Raw genomic sequence first — 12,557 nt, 5'->3', positions numbered from 1 at the left:
ATATACGGATTAATAATCCGTATAACTCATACAGATTGATAATATGTATGAGTTATAAAGATTGACAATCCATATGCATTACACGGATTACCAATTCCTATTACTTATATGATTACCAATCCGTAGGAATTTTGAATCCAAACAACTCACACACGCACCCATTTTCAACAATATAAAGGAGGAGAGGCGCTTACGACAATGGTGAACACGTGATGACGGTGGCGGTGACTGGCTAAACGGCACAAACAGCAAGGGCAGGAAGCAGAAAATGAATGAGGAAGAAAGGAGGTGCAGCACAATGTCATACGGACAAGAGAGAGAATGTGAGGTTTTTAAAATTTAAGTGAATGATTTTTTTGCCACTTCACACATTTTGCTGGGTGAACAAGTATTTGTGCAGGGTGCAACTAGCAAAACCCATGATTCAACCCATGCTTTGACCAAAAAAAAAAGATATTGATAAATGCCAATCTTTCATTAACTAAATGTACCCCCACTTTATATTTTTAGTATCTTATTTTCACATATACCCCTTAAAACTAATTCCCAGATTCGAAGTACCAAAATAAAAAATTATATTTCCAAAACATACTGTCAGACGCACACCCGCATACCAAGTTCACGAAAAGCTCCTTCCTTATGCAAAGCTTCAGTTGATTCTCGATTTGTTACTTGTGAATCCAAGAGGACAATTACAATGGTTGTTGTTTCTTTTATGTTCCTTTACGTATTTCTTTGTCATATTCATATAATCACATCACAAGCCAGTACGACAGCACCCTGTTGCCCCAAAACAACATCAAAGGTAATGACACAATCAATAAACACCTATCAAAACTAATGGGTTCAGTGGATCAATTCATAGGAGCGCTTGAGAGCTTGAGATCAACCCAAACTCTTGAGATCTTGAGTGCTTGAGATCAACCCAAAGCTTAAAATCTTTCTAATTGAATTACAAATGTTTAAGTGTTTAGTAAAATTATCGATTGAAGTCGCTAAAAAAAATAAATTACTCAAATGGACATATTTATGTAATATTTTTATACCAAATTTAATTTTATTTTTTTGATAAAAATATATTTGTAGTACTTATAATTTTAGTATTAAATTAATTTTAAACACTTTTAGTTTTTTCTTATAAAATATCCAAAAAATAAAATAAAAATCATAAACTTACTATATATCACTATCAACATAATATATAATAAAAAGGTAAATAAGAAAATCTTACCATATGTTAAAAAAGATAAAAATAATAAAATTTTACCTTAAATAAAAGATTAAAAAAGAATTTATAAATGTTCAGGTAAAAAAGGAAACAAATACAAAAGAATAATGTTTTAAAAAATATTTCTTCAAGTAACATTTAAAAATATTAAAAATTATGAAAAAAAATCATTTACCAATAAGTCAAACAAACTTTTAAATTAATAAAAAAAATTAAAAATTAATTAAAATATTTTGTTAAACACACTCTAAAGTCCAGAAGTAGTCACGTACAAATATTTTGACATTGTAGATGTCCTCTTAAACATATCATTTACTCCTAACCAAATTTAAGTGGGTTTGATAATCACTAGATGATTTGTTGAATCATTTATTGAATCAAGTCTCAAACAAAACTAACTAAATCCGCATAATTGGAAACCCCTCCATCCGATTTGGGTAAGCATCTGAAACCGACACATAAGGCAAGAATTGCCTATTTGCAGCCAATCACTGATGCAGTTTTTGTGAAACATGTACAAACAAGGCATGTGAACACAAACAACGAAGTCCCTTTTTGGAATTGATGGCTACGATGATTTAGCTCCTTATGATGGATTTAGATTAAATTACATTACATTTGGATTATAATTAGTACATTACAACCTTTCTATGGCTTCCATTGTCATTCTTTGTTTTTTTTTTTTTTTTGCCTCCCGCACAGAACACCTCCATCCTCGTAGGACAAATTGTATATTTCACAACTTCGGATACATTTTCTGATAGGACTACCTAAAATAATATTTAGGACAATCAAGGATGATCTTTGAGTTGTCAATGCATATATTTCCCATCCAAAGAGAGGGGGTATGTTTTTTAATGGATATACTTGAAAAGTAGTTTTTTAAGTCGCGATATCTACGACGGTTCTACGTAAACAATGTAGAAGAAGGCGCAGTGGCAATTTTATAATTAGGGAAAAAAAATTTAATTTTCACGTCGTACATTCTAAGAAGGTTATAAAGAACCGTCTTAGAATGTCTTCAGTGGCATTATTGTAATTAAATACAGTGAAGACAACGATGGGTTTCGAGCTACGACCGTCGTAGTATTACAAATATTAAAATTAGGCTAAACCCGCGGCGCGCCTGCAATCCCTCAGCCATTGTCTCAGGCACTTTCGTTTGTTCCTCAGCCATTCTCTCTGAACCTCACCCACATTTGTTCCTCAAGCTTTTTACATTGTGCATGTCCCTTAACCTCACCCACATTGTGTCCCTAAACCTGACCCTGAACCTCACCCACGTTGTGTACCTCAAACCCTAGGTTGTTGTTTCTTGTTATTAGGTTACAAGGCATCAAAAGTGGTTGCACGCGCAGTCGCGCAGTCGACGAACATGTTCGTCGCCTGCGGATCACGGGGGTGGGGCTCTGTGAGAGGCTTCAAACCATTGGAGAAGAACTCTCCGTTTATGCAAACAATTTGGGCGTCAACTTGGAGTTCTGGGTGGTGGAGAAGAATTTGGAAAATATGAAACCAGAGGACATAAAAGTGAGGGAAGAAGAGGTTCTTGTGGTGAATAGCATTCTGCAGCTGCATTGCGTGGTGAAGGAAAGTCATAGGGCTTTGAATTCGGTGCTGCAGATGATTCACGGGCTAGGAATTTTGGTTGTTCTTACCCGTAGTTTTCTTTCACAGCCACAAACAGAGATGGAAGCTGTGTGTGGAAGTTTTTGGGTCACATCCTCTCTTCCACGCTCACCCAAGTCCACTCTCCCTCTATTCCGCTCTACTCATCAACACCTAATAGCATTTCCTTCACAATTTCATCTTTTCTTATATCGCCCTCCTCCCTATGCCAATGCTAAAACCCTCTGTGCCAGAACCTCCTCCAAACCCGCCATTTTCCTTCCCCACTTAATTGCTTCTTTGGTTTCCTCTCTCTTTCAACTATTTCAATTTTCTTAAGTCTGATTTATGAGAAGCGTTGTTGTGATTGTTAACTATTCTAATTCTAATTCTAATGCGCAGGAACAAGTTGACCAGACTTACATAATGGTCAAGCCCGACGGCATGCAACGTGGCCTCGTAAGTTTCCTAATTTGTTCTTCTGGTTTTAGGAATAGAGAACAAAATAATAATTTAAGTTATAAGAGATGTTTATCTGTTTTTATTATGCTGATCTTTAGCTCATTGTTTTTTGAATAATGGTTACTTATGGCTGGCTACCTGTGCTGACAACTTTAGGTGGGAGAAATTATTTTTAGGTTCGAGAAGAAGGGGTTTAAGTTAACCGACTTGAAGCTCTTCAAGTGCTCAAAGGAATTAGCTGAGGTTTGTACTCGCTGCAATACTTGCTTGTGTGTATGTATGTCATGTGTTGAGTGTAGTGGTTTTTCTTATTGTTGGAATTATTATGGGTTCAGGTACGAAAGGAGGAAAAGAGAGAGATAGAAGGCTCCCAATAATATTCTATCAAATTGATATGGAGTATAATAATGATAGTGACATCATATGATACAAATTATTAACTCAATCGATAGTCCTATTCGAACCAAGAATACAATTAACCTTAATTAAATAAGGAAATATGATGAAAAGATTGATTCTTTCCTTGGTTAGAAAACTAATTGATTCCACAATATGTTCTGAAGATCTTCTAAGATGTTCAAGATGCACAGAGGATACAATGGTAGCACTCCCTCTATAAACTTAAGCTTGTTACAAATTAACATAAAAATAACTTAAGTGCAGTAGTGCACACAATGGGAGATGTGCTCTTGTAAAGGTGCATACCAGGAGAGGCACCTTCATTAGGACACACAATGGGAGAGGAGCCAAACCATATTTTCTTTAGAGCTAATCTACAAAAGGACAAGTTGGAACAGAGCCAACATGTTGTTAGACAGGTTCAAACGATGTCAATCTGTGGTAAGAGCAAGGCTGGAACAGAATTATACAGTTCAAAATGTAGCTGGAACAGAGTGATAAAAGTGAGAAGAAAAACAATATGTGTTTTGTGGGGTTGAATAACTATTTAACGAGACTCATAAACTTGAGACATGAAACTCTCTTCAAGGTGGATACCATGGCCTGATTATGGGTTTTAGGTAGGGAAGAAGGAAAATAGAGAAAGGAGCCTCTAATAATAATCTATTAAATTAATAGGATATATAACGATATCAATACAAAATATTAACTCAGTGGACTATTTATATTAATGATACGATAAAGCAGATTATTTTTCCCTAAATAAACAAGGAAAAACAATGAGAATATACAATATGTTAAAAAGATCTTTTAAGGCATTTCAAGATACATAGAAGGTATTATGATATATTCTAACTATTATATCATCTGAAAGGTATGTTAGAATCATTGTGTATACGATTTCAATAGAACATTAAAAAAATAACTTGTCTAATAATTGTTAACATATGCTATTTGATTTCATTGTAGTTGCATGAAGTGATTACTGAACCATATAATGTGGACTTACATCTTGTGTTTGCAGTAATGTTGATTCTTTTGTGTTTTTTTAATGTGATTATTATATTTATTAGGCTTATTGTGACTGTTTATGGTTCCAGGAGCATTACAAGGACCTAAAACAAAAGTCATTCTTCCCCAAGCTGATTGACTATATTACTTCAGGTCCTGTTGTGTGTATGGTATAACTCACTCCAATAGAATTCCAATTTCACCTGCATTTTTGCAATGTTTGATATGATGCTATGTTTGCAAGGCTTGGGAGGGTGTTGGGGTAGTCGCATCGGCCCGTAAACTTATAGGTGCTACATATCCTCTTCAAGCTGAACCAGACACAATAAGAGGAGACCTTACTGTTCAGACACGAAAGTAACAACTTTTTTAATCTTTTGCAGCTGACTTTCACTTTTGAGTGCCTTCACTTAGTCAATAATCAAGATAGGCTTCACAGCATATGTGTCAAGATTTAGGATTGACGTGATTTTATGTTGAACTTGTCAGGAATGTTGTTCATGGCAGTGACAATCCTGAGAATGGCAAGCATGAAATAGGTAAGGCCTCTTATGCTATCCAGTTTAACCCAAATACATGCAACAAACATAGATGTGAATTGTGAAAGAGAACAGAAAAGTTAGTCATTGATTTGTTGAGACAATATGTTCGGCATATTTGATGTGGTGGAAGCTATTGTAGTTGGTCTGTTGAGAAACACTAAGTGGATAGTAATCTTTATATGGTTTTATTAGGTTTCGATTTTTGCAGGTTTGAATGTAAAAAAGTAACTATTTGTTAAACGTCAAATAAAAAAGTAAAAAAATAAAAATGTAAAAAAGTATTTGTAGTGATAGAATCTTTGTAAAAAAGTTCTTTGTAGAGTTTACAAATATCTTTTATATAGATAATCATTCTTGAGTTACTATTGATTAAGTGGAAATAAGTTTATGACAGTAAATTCACACATTTGGATGAAGCAATCTAACTATGAAAATAATTTAATTTACAATAAAAAGTAATACTTGTAGTTATTAAAAACTGAAAAAAAAATCTAAAAACAAAAATAAAAATAAAATATACGGTATGGTTTGGGATTTGTTTAAGATAATTTTATTTTTATTATATTTTAGGCTTGTTTTAGAAACCTTACTTATATTATGAATAAGATTTACAAATTTTAGGGAGACTTATCACGTTTGTCTCTCTTGTGTTAGTTAGGATTTTGTATATTTTCTCTCCTCAATTTGTTTTCTCTCAATTATCAAGAAAGTGACAAAAAATATTATAATTAAAACTTGTTAATAACTATAACTAATTCAGTATAAAAAAAATAGCCACAACTAATTCGTTTTACAGAAAGCACACATCTATGAACGAATGATGCATCCTAAGAATAAGGTTGATTATATTTGTGCTAGCTAGAGTTTCACACAATTGAATGTTAATTATTTTAATTTTGTTTACTGTTTAGTTTGTTATTCATTTTCTAATATTAATTTCCTACTCATAATTCCATAAACCATGGTTTCCCTTTATTGTTGCTTTTTATACATGTTTTAATTAAATTCTATTAAAAATATAAAAAAATGGTAGAAAACATTCAACTCGAGGATACATTTAATATTTGTCCTCAAGACCTTAGCTAAGTGGCATGTAATTTCTTAGATTTTTTTAATAAAAAAATGTATGATCAAATTCCCAACTAGTCAAATTTTGAAGTAATCTAACCAGTAATTACTTATTTTATAACACTTTCAATGGTAGTGTAAGCTATTTGCCTCATAAAAATAAAACTTTATATTAAAAATATATAAAAACTATGTTTTTAGTGCCATGATGACTTAGTGATAAGTTTTTCACTTCTCCTCATGCAGTTTGAGGCGAGACAATATTGTGTGAATTGAAGGATAAATAAATAAAAACTTAAAAAATGAAATAATCTTTAATAGGAATATCTGAATATGAAACCCAAGAATTGGTTATATAGGTAATAGGGGCTGAATGCAGAAAAATGTAGAAAAGGTTAGTTGTTAATTAAATGGCGCATTCCACATGGATCTCCTCCACGCTGGACTTTTGGACAGAAGAACAAGAAAACAAAAGCCAATGAATTAAGATTCAGAGATCATAAGAGTAATAGAAATTCGAATAGAGGTTAAATCCAGAGCTCCCGGGAAAATTATCCTAACCGGCGAACATGCTGTGGTTCATGGATCCACCGCTGTTGCTTCTTCTATTGACTTGTATACCTATGTTTCTCTCTGCTTCTCCACTCCTTCCGGTAATATGCATTTCTTTTTTCTTTTTATGATGCCGTTTTAAGAGTCGAGGTTGAGATTCTTATTCGATTAGGACTGATTTTTATTTTTATTTTTGTGTAATAATAGACAACGAGGATTCGTTGAAACTGAAGCTGAAGGAGGCAGCGTTGGAGTTCTCGTGGTCAATCACGAAAATAAGAGCAGCATTTCCTGAATCCACGACTCAGCTATCTTCCCCGCCAAACTCATGCTCTGTGGAAAATGCCAAGGTAATTGCCACACTCGTTGAAGAGCTTAACATTCCAGAGGCCAAACTCGGACTCGCCTATGGAGTTTCTGCCTTTCTCTAGTTATACTCTTCCATTCAAGGGTCCGAAATCAATCAACTCTATCCATTTTTCTTCTGTTTCATAATTCAAATCCTTTTTTGTGAGTTATTTGTGTTTTATGTTCTGTGTAGATTTAAGCAGAGGACAAAAATAGATACTAAAGTTCCAAAAAAGTGCTTGAACCTTGAGTGTTGTAGTTTTGGATGGGAAATCGAAGAAGGGAAGCAAGATAAAATATGCTAGGCATCCTCCCTTGATGAACTGTGTTTGGGACTCGATACTTTGTTCAACATTGATGAACTATTTGTTAAACGTCAAATAAAATGCTAAAAAGGTAAAGTGGGAGGTTTATCCAATACAAAATAGACTTGAATACCTATTACAAACAACCGGAAAACCGGCATGGCGAGCGGTAAATTATGCATCTTTCATAAGAGTGTTAGCACTTCTTTTTAACGCACTTTTTATTATTGATTGGTTATCGCATGTCTGAGTACGCCAATTATATTAACAGGTTAAAATCTTTGAGCTACTTATTAAAAATTGTGATTTTCTCTAATATATGCAGAGTGGATCGACTATGTGAAGGGAAAATTGTTAGACCAATACTTGTCTCGGACACTAGGTAGGCAACTCACCTCTTTTTTTTTTTAATTTTACTATATGAGCAAATAAGGTTTGAGAACTTATTTCAGTTCTCATGATTTTTATTTAACCATTCCAAACTTCTTCTTTTTCCAAAATGAGTTTTCCAATGTTGTTCACCATTTTCTCAGATAAGTTTTCAGCGTGCAAAACAAATGCTAAATGGGGATTCCAATGCCAGTGTATTTTTCTATTTTCAACCCATATTAGCCTTGATTGGGATATGTTCTCAAAATATTTAAGCCTACAATTTTGAACTGCCTTATTGTTTGATTTTCGTTAGACATTAGCACTAGCATGCTGAATATGCAGAGCATTTATTTTTTTGCCTGATTAATTTGCCGCCTTGCTTTCTTCTTAGATTGATTAAATGTTCGAATTTGTCTTTCCTTTGAGCTGCAGCTCTTGAAGTGGGTGCTGACAATTTATGTGGAGTTTTGATGATTGATGATAAAGACAACAATTTTCAACGCTGTCATTTTGGATTAGATATGCAAGGCAGTATGTAATTCTTGCTATCATGATCTCATTCTATGTATCTTATGGCAGATACGAGGTCACTTCTACTCTCTCTCTCTGTTATTTTATGTATAAACCATACACCTCTACCTTTTTTTTCTTCTTCTTCTAGGTCACAAATATCTTTGCTAATGATTATTTTTATCCACAGGGAAAATCCTCTGCTGTTATCTTGAAGTTTGAGCTCTTTCACACTCCAACACCTGAAATACGGTTAGTTAATGATGCTCTTTCTCCTCTTCTGTTCATTAACTGAGTGAAAGTTCCATGCTGGGATACAGATTGAATTGGAGTTAATGATGATGATGATTAGAGGTTGTAGTTAAATGATTTCACACTTGTTGTAGTTAAATGATTTTATTTATGTTGAAAATGATAGTTTTGGTTCCTATCAATGTTGTTAATGATTAAGGATAAAAAAAGCAAAACAAAATACAAAACAAAAATATACTAAATACTATGACGATTATACTATAACCGTCTAAGTATGTTAGAGTTTTTACGTCAGTTATACTAAAACAGTCGTAAAAAGTGATCTCCAAACAAAAAATATATTTAATATGACGACGGTTGTTACATAATCGTCTTAGTATGTTGAATATACTATGACGGTTATATAGCAACTATCGTAGAAAGTCATGTCGCAAAACAGACATATTAAGACAGGCAAGCTTTCAACCGGCATAGTAGGGGGAATCTTTCTAAGACGGTTGTACCACAAGCGTCTTAGAAAGTCCTGTCCCTAAACAACCATTTTAAGATAGTCAACAAGACAACGGATGTAGATTATTGTGACATACTATGACGGTTCAACTCCAACCGTCGTAAAAAGTGTGGTATACAACAACGATTATCATACTCATTTTTATAAATTTTGCGCCTTTTACGATGGCCGCTTTTATGCGGTTGGAAACCATCATAAAATGTGCATTTTAACTGACTTTGAAAGTATAATTTCCAGTGGTAGATAGATAATATAAGTGATAAATAAACACAAGTTAGATATTTTTTTTTAAAGGAAGGTATATAATTCAAATGGGGTAAAAATAACAATTGCCTTTTTTGAAGGAAAGTATGCAATGTGTAGGCTTAGCTTTTCTTTAACATTGTTTGTTTTATATTTCTGAACTTTGAGGAGTTTATGTTAGGTCAAAGATTGCTAGGAAGGGAAATTTTCAAAATGTGGAGCTTCAAGTTGACTCCTTGGCCGTGGTTAAGAGTATCACTGGGAATAATGAAGGAAGCACTAATGCTTAGAGGCTTATTTAGTTATTTTGTCAATTGATCTACAATCTAGGACATGAGAAGGTTATTCATTTTGTAGATTGGTATTAACAATTTTTTAATGTAATTTAATTAAAAAAATGAAAAGACTCTTATTGATCATATTGTGATATAATATGTTTATATCGTAATTCCTCTATTTCCGTGTTACAGTTAATGCCAATGCAATAGATTAGGATGAATTAATCTAGTTTTTTTTTTAAGTGGAAGATTTAGTTGATTGAGTGCAAGTAGTGACTAGTATATAGCCTACAAAATGCGAATTTGAAAATGCATTAATATAAGCAAGTTAAACCATGATCCTATTAATTAGGATGGTAATTAATTAATCTATCGAAACAAAAGCATAACTAACTTATTAATAACATAAATTACCTTTAGAATCCCTCTCTTAAACTAATTGTATACGTTCAATTTATTATACCAGCATGTACTTCACTTACTACTAGCATTCAAGAAAATCTTTTAAATGTGTCCTACTTCAAAGGTTTAGTTAGCAAATTTGAAATTTGCTCCTTTATTTATATTTTCAAAAGGTCTCGTAGGAAAACATACATCAATATGCTTATTTACTTACATCGGTTATCTGTTCTGATCATATTTACTTTCAACTAAACCATATTTTTCACACTAAGAATATTCATCTTTTTTTATATATATAGGTCGATATTAGTACATAGTTGATTAATTTAATTATTAATATTAAATTTATCTATAATTATAATATTTTTAAATTTATTCTTAACTATATTGAAAAAATTCATCTTCTCCCATTTTCATAAAAAAGAGAAAGAGACACGCAACTCAAGATATTTTAATTAAAATTAATTAATAGACAAAACACTAGAAATGAAATCTTATAGAGATAGACATTTTTTTCTTCAGAACTATGTCTTATAAATATGTTTGCAAAAAATTCATCTTATATCTATATTTGTTAAGGATTTGAAAAAATGGTTCAAACATAATTCAACTTTTCTTTTCTGGCCTTTTAGAAAAAAGTATTTTATTCACGGGTACAACGACACATGTATTTGAGAAAAATATTGGAGGAACATATTTAATTATATATATATTTTTTAAAATAAGCTAAGTTAATATTAAATTGTATTTTGTATATGATACGAAGAAAAGAGCAAATAGCAGCAGAGACACACAATCAGGGGTGCAGAAGCAGAACCAAGAGGTGCATATAGCAGTTAAGACAAAGAGGACCCTCACAAGATCCTCTTACCTCAGTGACTATGTCTAATGCAGTATCATGGGGAGGAAGCTAACCTCAATGACCGAATTGCACCAAATTGCCAATTAGTTGTAATTGTTGGGTATTGGGGGGACAGTGTAATCAGAATTTGATTATCCAATGATTGTATAGGGATTCTCCTTGGCACAAAATGAAAAAAGTCGTTAGAGGGGAAAACTAGTATAAAAAAGGCAATCTGTAATTCAATTGCATATATGAATATTATCAAAGCTTCTTCCTCCACTTTCTCCTCTTACCTTTCTGGAGGTGTTGGCCTCGAATCCAGCTTTTTGCTTAACATTTTTGGTGCTCTCGTTGTTTTCTTCCTCCCATGGCCTCCTCTGATAAACTTGATGAAATTCTCCTTCGATTATCCAACAATCAGCTCACCCTGGGTGAATCCATGAACAACCTGACTCAGAAAATTGATGCTCTCCTTAACAGAGTCACCCCCATCCTGTCCCCCTCACCTTCACCCACTTCATCACCATTTTCGCCGGTACCTGCAAGCCAACATCGCATGAAATTAGAAGTACCTCATTTTGATGGTACTGAACCCCTTGGTTGGATTTTTAAAATAAATCAGTTTTTTGAATATCATGGCACTCCTGAGCATGAGAGGCTTACCATAGCTTCGTTTTACATGGAAGGCCGCGTGCTCGCTTGGTTCCAGTGGATGACTGGAAATGTCCAATTTACGTCGTGGTCGGTGTTCCTGTAGGCCCTGCAAACACGATTCGCACCATCACGGTACGAAGATCCAACAGGGGCATTATTCAAGCTTACGCAAAGAAGTTCAGTGGCATAATACCTCTCCGACTTTGAATACCTCGCCAATCGCATTGTTGGTTTACCTCCACCGTTTCTCTTGAGTTGTTTTTTCTCCGGCCTAACACCAGAGATAAGCGTGAAGTCCAAGCGCACCAACCCCCGACATTAACCCAGGTCACAGGTTTGGCGCGTTTGCAAGAAGAGAAACTTCTCGACGTCTGCCATCCACCCCGGTCACGCGCCCCACCGATGACAGTTGTACCACCACCCACTCTAGCAAAGCTTCCCAGAACTAGACCCCTTTCGCCCTTGTTACCTCCACCAGGCCGCCAGACTCTATCAGTCCAAGTGGCACCCTCAGACCCGGACTCAGCCCAAATCAATTTCCAATCCTTGGCGGGTCAACTTGCTCTGAATACATTGCGCATGCTAGGCTCGCTTTTCAGCCACCAAGTGGTTGTGTTGGTGGATGGCAGAAGCACCCACAACTTCATCCAACAAGAATTGGTGACTCTCTTGCAATTACCGTGCCACGCAACCTCAAGCCCTTTACAGGTCATGGTGGGAAATGGGCAACACCTTCAGTGCACAAATTGGTGCGAAGCCATTACCATTGATATTCAGTCCTCGAAGTTCATTGTGGATCTCCATGTCCTTCCAATCTTCAGTGCCAATGTGGTGTTAGGAATTCCATGGCTCAAATCCTTAGGTCATGTCCTTACGGACTATAACACTTTGACCATGCAATTCATCCATGAAGGCAGAGTGGTAGAGCTCAAGGGAGATACAGATGGTACATTGAACATCATCACTCT

General features: G+C 34.4%; 1 protein-coding gene across 1 annotated transcript; it reads left to right on the top strand.

The window, feature by feature from the left end:
- Nucleotides 1-2,917: 2,917 nt before the first annotated feature.
- Nucleotides 2,918-9,701, top strand: LOC100799934 (nucleoside diphosphate kinase 2, chloroplastic). The gene is made up of 9 exons (XM_041013520.1): nt 2,918-3,139; nt 3,239-3,295; nt 3,455-3,541; nt 4,798-4,878; nt 4,953-5,065; nt 5,198-5,247; nt 7,078-7,220; nt 8,596-8,657; nt 9,593-9,701. The coding sequence occupies exons 1-9, from the start codon at nt 2,918-2,920 to the stop codon at nt 9,699-9,701; spliced, it is 924 nt and encodes a 307-aa protein (XP_040869454.1).
- The last annotated feature ends 2,856 nt before the right edge of the window (nt 9,702-12,557 follow it).

The sequence above is a fragment of the Glycine max genome, chromosome 20, assembly GCF_000004515.6.
Source record: "Glycine max cultivar Williams 82 chromosome 20, Glycine_max_v4.0, whole genome shotgun sequence".
NCBI classification, from domain to species: domain Eukaryota; kingdom Viridiplantae; phylum Streptophyta; class Magnoliopsida; order Fabales; family Fabaceae; genus Glycine; species Glycine max.
The sequence above is the reverse complement of the archived record's forward strand: the minus strand, read 5'-3'. Positions and strand labels throughout refer to the sequence as shown.